At 33.7% G+C, this 8,072-nt stretch overlaps 1 protein-coding gene across 1 annotated transcript; it reads right to left on the bottom strand.

The window, feature by feature from the left end:
• Positions 1-247: 247 nt before the first annotated feature.
• Positions 248-1,428, bottom strand: LOC106008073 (olfactory receptor 8H1-like). Its single transcript, XM_013067184.2, has one exon. The coding sequence runs from the start codon at positions 1,311-1,313 to the stop codon at positions 360-362; it is 954 nt and encodes a 317-aa protein (XP_012922638.1). The 5' UTR covers positions 1,314-1,428; the 3' UTR covers positions 248-359.
• Positions 1,429-8,072: the final 6,644 nt, after the last annotated feature.

Here is an 8,072-nt window from a genome sequence, read left to right as displayed (position 1 = left end):
CTATATGGGCTCATTATACTGTAAATGGAATGATTTTTGAAACTGTAACCACTGTCCAAAATATATCTTTTTCATAGTAAAACACCATACAATTGGAGCATGAATGGAATTATTTATGATAAAGTATTTTCTTATTTTGAATAACTGTTGTCCTTAAAGACACATGTATTTGGATCATAGATTTAACATGTTTCATGGTTGTAAAATACAGTATGAATTCCTAAAAAATTCTTCAATATTTCTGGGATCAGTTTTCATTAAGTAAACAGCAGCACCACAGAAATACAAACAAAGGAAGCAGTTGTTTTACAGGCAGAACTGAGATTCACTAGGAAAGGAGAGGAGTTCAGTACTTAACATCACTGTGATATTAACTGCCTGCAGCCCTCTCTCTTTTGCAGGACTCTCAGGGCAGCATTCTTCACCTCTTTGTTTCTGAGACTGTAAATGAGAGGGTTCAGCATGGGGATCACAATCGTGTAAAACACAGAAGCCACCTGATCCCTTCCCAAGGAGTAAGAAGTCTTCGGTTTTAGATAAGTAAAGATCATAGTGCTGTAGAAGATGGTGACTCCCAGGAGATGGGAGGCACAAGTGGAGAAGGCTTTCTTTTTTCCAGCAGTGGAATTAATTTTCAGGATAGTGGAGAGGATGGACACATAGGATCCTGATATGATGCTGAGGGACAGCACCAGGGTGGAGCCAGCAACAATGAATAACATGATCTCAAAGTCCTGAGTGTCACTGCAGGACAGCACAAAAAGTGCTGCAGTGTCACAGTAAAAGTGCTGGATGACATTAGAGTTGCAGAAATTCAGTCTTCTCAGGCAAAGTATATTGATAGAGGAATCCATAAATCCAATTACATAGGAGCCAGTGAGCAGGGCACGGCACAGTCTTGTGGACATAATGACTGGATAGTGCAGGGGGCTGCAGATAGCTACATAGCGATCATAGGCCATCGAGGAGAGAAGGAAACATTCAGCAGCAGCAAAGAGAACATAAAGGTAAAGCTGAGTGAAGCAGCCCAGGAAGGAGATGCTCTTGGTGGAAGTCAATAAGTTCTGTAAGGTTTTAGGGGTGATGACACTTGAATAGCTGAGGTCAAGAAATGACAGGTGAGTGAGAAAAAAGTACATGGGGGTGTGAAGCTGGCGATCCAGCCAAATGATTAGTATCATCCCCATGTTCCCCAACACTGTGATCAGGTAAATCAGAAGGAAGGGCATGGAGAGGACCAGCTGTGTCTCTGCAGAGTCCATCAGCCCAATGAGGATGAAGCCAGGCACACTGGTGGAGTTCCAGCTACTCATGTTTTAAACTAGTGAGGAATCAAAGTTGATACTTAGCCGAATGAATTCACAGTCATGGTATGAATAACCAAGTTTTTTTTGTACCGGGGATCCAACTGGGGACCTTGCACTTGTGAGGCAGGCGCCGGAACCACTGAGCTAAATCCCCGGCCCCATAACCAAGTATTTTTATAATTAGCTTAGTATTTCTAACAATTTCTCAAATGGGAGTGAAAATATTCACTTGCCACGTATAGAAATGCTTATAAACTAACACAAACAAATGGTGCAAGATAACGTTCTATAGCATTAGGATGAGCCTGATACTATTTCTCAGGCTTTCCTTTATTAACACATTTAATCCCCAGATAAATATTATTCATTGCTACTATTACCCACATTCTCTAGTTGGGAATCTGAAGTCAGAGCAATTACAATATGACACTCTCTGACTCCATTCCTGTGTATAATTGTTTCAGCAAACCTGAGAAATGTCATGTAGTGAGAAATGATAGGAAGCAATTTTAATATATAATTTACTGTCCTTTGAACCCAATACCATTTTGTGCCCATTAAAATGATAAGGTTTCTTTTGCAGAGTTAAGGAGGTGCATTAGTATTATAGACCAAATTAAATTATTAACTTTCACAACATGTGATATTTACCTAACTTGACCATATCAAACCATTTTCCCAAAAATTTTAATTTCAAAATTTGCTCATTACTTGTAATATCCTGATTGCATCCACTCCATATTTCTGTTTCTACACATCCTGGCATTTTTTAATATAAGGTCCACATGCTATGAGTATACATATTCCTCTGCAAAAGCTGTAATTTTGGTTTATCAGCTCCAAAATCATCTAGTTTTAAGAATAATACTTACTGTGACCCAAAGCTGATAAATATGACTTCCAATAGTGTCTTTCTGGAAATTAATCAGCTCTCAAATTCTTTTCAGAAATAATATATGAAATGCATTTAAAAATCTGAAAATTTCTGTAATATAGCATTTGTTTTCCTTATGATAGTTGACTACATTTTTATGCATTCATTAGATAAATTAATCCTGAAAGGTCGTGCCTGACTTGGTCCAATTGTTACTTCCCAGGTAATCTCCAAAGAATCTGAGGGAGGAACTCTGAATATAAACAGAGTGGTATATGCCTTGCTTCTCACCTGCTAATTCCGGGGAACCTCATGTAATGGGCATTGAACCATAAGACAACCTTTGATCACCCTCAGGGAGCAGATGCTAAGGAAGTTTATTTGGTATGCTTCCAAAGTTTAAAGTTCAAGAATAAATGAAAGAAGGGATTGTTTATTACTGCACACAGGTTCCACAATGAAGAATATAATTACTTGGTATTCCTTGTGATGCTTTGATTTTTAATAAAAAATATTTATGTTTTGAACTGATCAATAATACATAAATTGTAAATTATAAATGTTTCCATTTTATAGTCACCATCTCGGGACAACTTTGACCAAGTAGGAAAATCAGAAATTTCCAGAGAAATCCCTAGTTACATTGTCAATAACATTACTAAGATTAAAATGGCAAATTTATTGTTATGAAACACTTTATGCTTAAGAGCATGATTCTACCATAGAAATAAAACATGAATATTTAAAAAATACAAAAAAATTCAAAGAAATCATTGAAAGTAATTTAAAACTTTTAAATTTTTTGACATAATTATAATTTCTCCTAATCATTTCTTTATATTCCATAATAATTATATCGATATGTAATTATATATTTTCAAATTATTATATAATTAGTATCTTCTTTTTAGAACTGAAATTTTTGACCCATATTATGTGTATGTAATATTAAAGTAGGTATTTCAGGAAAATGTCCACATCCCCGAGAATTTTAGCAGGTAATTTCTTGCAGTAGACAAAGAATCTACTTCTGTATTTTCTTTGATTAACTTGTAGAAGGGCACTTTTGTTCAACAGTATATTAGTTTACACTGAGACAGGCTCATTTGGAGGTTTGAAAGCCATCACCAAACTATAAGACAACTGGTTAACCTTGAGGTTTGAGCTAAACAAAAGGCTTAGATGACATTTTCTGTCAATGCCATGTCAATAGACAACATGTGTTATGTAATTTTCTAGTTTTTCATAAAGTACAAAAATTATATTAAAATCTCACAAGCAAGGTTTTGTTGTGCAAGGGATTCTGAACACTGAAACCTATTTGGATCAGGTTTAGAGCTTTTGATAGTCTTGATTTTTGATTAACCTATTCTACTACCTTGTGTATATAGCCTGAAGTTAGAGATTCAATTATTTCACTAAGAATAATGTAACACTACCATTTTAACTTTAAAAATTGGAGGTGGAATATTTTGTTATTTTTAAATAATCATCCTAAATTATACTGTATTTTGATCAGGAAATAAGACTCAAGTTAAGCTTTGAAAATTTATGAATTATTTGATCAAATAGTATAAATAACTCAAATATTCTGACAAAGAAATACTCAAATGCTGATATGGGTATCTAGTCTTAAATCAACTATACAGTATGTAGAGATAATAAATGCTAAGCACATAGAAAAAAGGTCCAAAAATAATTGCTACAGCATGTTAGACTGTAAGATGTAATAAGAATAAAAAAAAATACCATGTGAACCAGCATGAACTACCTTGATCCACATATTCTCTTTACGAGAGGAACATGGTGACATGAGAGGATGAGATCTCCTAACCAGTGACTCCAGACATTAAAATCATACGTGTATATACAGCATATAACTTCCATATATTTAATACTATAACCATTCAGAAGAATCCCTCTGTAAATTACTATGCCATATTACTATATATGTATTTTGAGAAATCATTTTAGAAACACAAATTTTAGCAAAATGGTTTTATAAAACACTATCTATGCACAAATGTGTGAACATTGAAGAAATATACAAAGACAGAATCCATTACCCTAAAGAATACATTATTGTACTTTGAAAAGCCAATGATAACACAGAGAAAGGACTTAGCTTCAAATCATATTGACGTATTTGTAGATATTTTTAAGACTACAAATATTAAAAAGCAAAAGAACTTGCAATATTTTTGGAGAGAAATTTTATAAATAGTCATTTTCATTGTAAAAGTTATTTTTCTTTGTAGAAGATTATGTCACATCAACATAATCTTTGTGGTTTCTTTCAATATATATTCTACATATCATAGCCAGACTCTAGTTACTACTCAGTGATTTAATTTAACAGTTAATGCAGTATTCAGTGATATATTTTTTTCAATGGTCATTTTTCAAAAATACTCAGGAAATTTTATTAAGTATCAGACACTCTTTACAGGAAAATAATTCACACACACTGAATTCCTTCCTTTCATACTAAGCATTTTCCAGTGACTTTCTGATTAGAAAATGAGAGAATCTGTATAGATCATCTACACATATAAAAATTCCTTACACCTTACTTTTGATTTCTCTACCTATAACATTTCAAACACACAAATACATTGGTGCACACATTCACACATATTCCTAAATTTTATCAATTATTTGGATTTAGAGAGACATATTCTACTTGTGTGTAAATTGTGGCCTACTGTTTTGGTAGAGAGCCTTCTTGATAAACAGATTACATTTCTGTGTACATATATTCCTTGACTTATAATGGGTTATGTCCACTAAACTCAGTGTAAAATAAATACATTGTAAATGGAAAGTGTACTTAATACCCTGGACTTACCAATCATCATTGCTTAGCTTTACCTTCCTCAAATTTGTTCAGGACACCCAAATGAGCATGGGGATTCACCTAACACAAATATATTTTGTATTGTATTGAGCATCTACATCCCAAAGTTTGGGCAGCACAGGGCACTGGGTTTGCCATTTATTCCCCCTCATGATTTGTACATAGCTGGCTGGAAGCCACTCTTCCCTTCTCCCCACATGAGAGTTGCAGGGTTGCATGCCCAGCATGAGGAGAGGTCAAAATTCAAACTCTGCTGTAGGATTTCTAATGAATGTGCTTTGTTTTTATGCAGTGAGACAGTAAAAGAAAAACCTATGTGCCAAACTACAGCAAGTATAAAGCTGCCATCAATAATCACGTGGTAAAATATTTAAGCTCTGACCAAATGATTCCACAGTATACAGATTTATATCTCTTGTCTGTTATCTCTGCTTGTACTGAAATCACATGTATGTTTATAGTTAAGTACTTTTTTACCCTCAGCTACCATTTTGTATTGTTAATAAAAGTCAAGTGTGCTTTTTCCTTAGTCATTTATTTCTTTACTCAATCTTCTGATAGCTGAGAAAACACAGTGTCAGGCCAGATCAAGGGGCCCTTAACAATTTTTAAAGGTGGTGATGTCCATGCTCAGACACGGAAGTGCAGATGCATCTTTTACTACCCTGTGTCTGCCATGTCTGAATAACAGATTGTGCTCAAAGCACCTCCTTCAGGGTGACTTGCAAATCCAGAGGGGTTGAAAGGGGTCATCTCAGTGAAATTGCCCCCAGCCTTCTGACAACTCATGCTTTGTGCTAAAATGCTGAAGGACCAAAGAAAGTTAGAGAAAGATTCAAGTCCCAAGATGGAATTATCACAGCTATCTTAGACTCGTGGGACAACAGTATAATTGATGGAGAGCAAATAAGTTAGTTGAGAATTTATACTTATTTTTAGTTTTTACAGGCCTGGTAGGCACTAATAATAATTGAGATCCACATTTGCATAGAAGTGGTACACTACAAATATTGCTGTCTGGAGGATATGAAGAGATTCCTACAGGGATTTGTAATCACAGGATATTTTAGTCTATCATTGGCCCCAAGTCATAGAATTAGTAAATTATTTAGTATAATTTTTTATATCATATTCTACAAAATTGTAAGGATTGTCTAGAAGCAAAAACTAGGATTTGTGAATTTAATATTGTTTTTTGTTTCACAGACCTATTTTCTAAATATGTAACGTAGTCTACAGATGTATTTTAGCAGCTCATTAGAAATTTAGATGGGCACAATCAATAAAGCTTAAAAAATTTCTAAAAAGAAAAGTAGAAAGGTAAACCTCGTATTATATATTAATGCAAGCATACTTATACTTAACTTTTTTCATTCACTTACCCTTTCTTTCTCTCTCTTGGTTATCTGTTGAAGACCTTAGCTGATAACATAGTTCAAACTGATTCCTGAGTGTTTTTTTGAAACTTGATTTTTTTCCAATATAAATTACATATAGAATCATATGATAATTGCTTTGTTGTGGAACATTAGTTTCCAAGTCAATAATTACTAAAAATTTGCTAAAAAATTAAAACAAAATTCAGTTGTATGGATTTCATTGCTATTAGAGAAAATAATTTTGTAATTGACTCCCAAAATAAATGTAAACATCATGTACTGCAAAAATGTACTAATACAAGAAAAGAAGAGATAAAAATATGTGATAAATATAGAAACCTGAAAGGGTATATGTAGTTAAATCATATTTATTTTAGGCATTTATTATAGTAACCAAAAGGGACTTGAGTTATATTAACTGCAATTAATTATTTAAAGTGTCCCATGCTCCCAAGTGGTCCTATTCATTCATTTAACAAGGATTTATTCAATGTAAGCACATTGTCTTGCATGACACTATATTTTTAAGACCTGCTGAAAGATGTAGCCAGGTAAAAAAAGAAAAAAATTCAATGGAGCAGCATAAAGACACACAAACCCACACATAATTTATGAAAATAAAAGGATGCCTAATTAGGTTTACCTGGGATTCAGATTTTCAAAGCAAATCCACTTCTCTTGCAGTTCTCTTCCATCTATTTTTGGTCTACTATTCTCTCCTCATCTGTAATTTTGGATCTCACAAATTTCCAATACAGTGGCTTTGATCTGTTATTGCTAGTGCTGCATCTGCTATTACTTGGCATAGGGCTGTTACAGCTATCATGAACACCCAGCTGTATTATGATGCTAATAAAATTACTTGTGGTTTTGAAGACAGTTGTGGGTATTGTATAAATTACCTTCCTTGATGGGATGGAAATTAGGGCTAAATTAAATCAGATTATTGTTATACCTCCTCAGTGATTAAAATCTTTTTTATTAGCTGGAACCTGGCATCATAGTCCGGATTGGTTTAGTTCTTTATATCTCTAAAGCTACCTCAAGATAAACAATTTTCTCTGCAATCTAGTGTATTATGCAGACCTCTTATACTCATCTCTTCCTCAAACACTTTTACTGTCTTCATAATGAGAGTAATCAATTAGCATCTTCCATCTCTTGAGGTTTGTATTTTAATTGCACCCCAAGGTCTATTTGTATATTGCATTCAAAATATCTCCAAAGTAAACTTTCAGGTGTGTGGTCCTTGATTTTATTTCATTTTACATGGCCAGAGACATATGGAAAAAATTTAATGAATAGAGTTTTAAAAACATGTTTGTCTTGTGTTTATTTGTAGATATACACACGATGTTTCCTAAAACACTGCAACATTATAGAGAATCTATAGATAGATTCTACCTCATCCAGGTCTTCCCAAGCACACTCACAGAAAGAAATGAGCTTTCTATGCACTGATTTAATATTCTCAGCATATTTCAAGATTACCTTCATACCTAGGCTGACAAATTAGGCCTAATTAATTTCTGATTGCACCCAATAGCATATACACAAAATCTTTTGCTGAAAATATGAATGTGACCTAGAAAAAGCATTTAGAAATGCAAAATAATAATCAAAGTGACGGGCTTGGATAATGCTCATGGTATACT

This window comes from Heterocephalus glaber, unplaced genomic scaffold (assembly GCF_053883595.1).
Source record: "Heterocephalus glaber isolate CG9 unplaced genomic scaffold, H.glaber_assembly_v1.0 deba00000896, whole genome shotgun sequence".
Lineage (NCBI taxonomy): Eukaryota > Metazoa > Chordata > Mammalia > Rodentia > Bathyergidae > Heterocephalus > Heterocephalus glaber.
This window is presented reverse-complemented; position numbering and strand designations above follow the sequence as displayed.

What these genes read in the sequence shown, in the direction of transcription:
- LOC106008073 (XM_013067184.2), bottom strand. Translation starts at nt 1,313, where the DNA reads ATGAGTAGCTGGAACTCCACCAGTGTGCCTGGCTTCATCCTCATTGGG.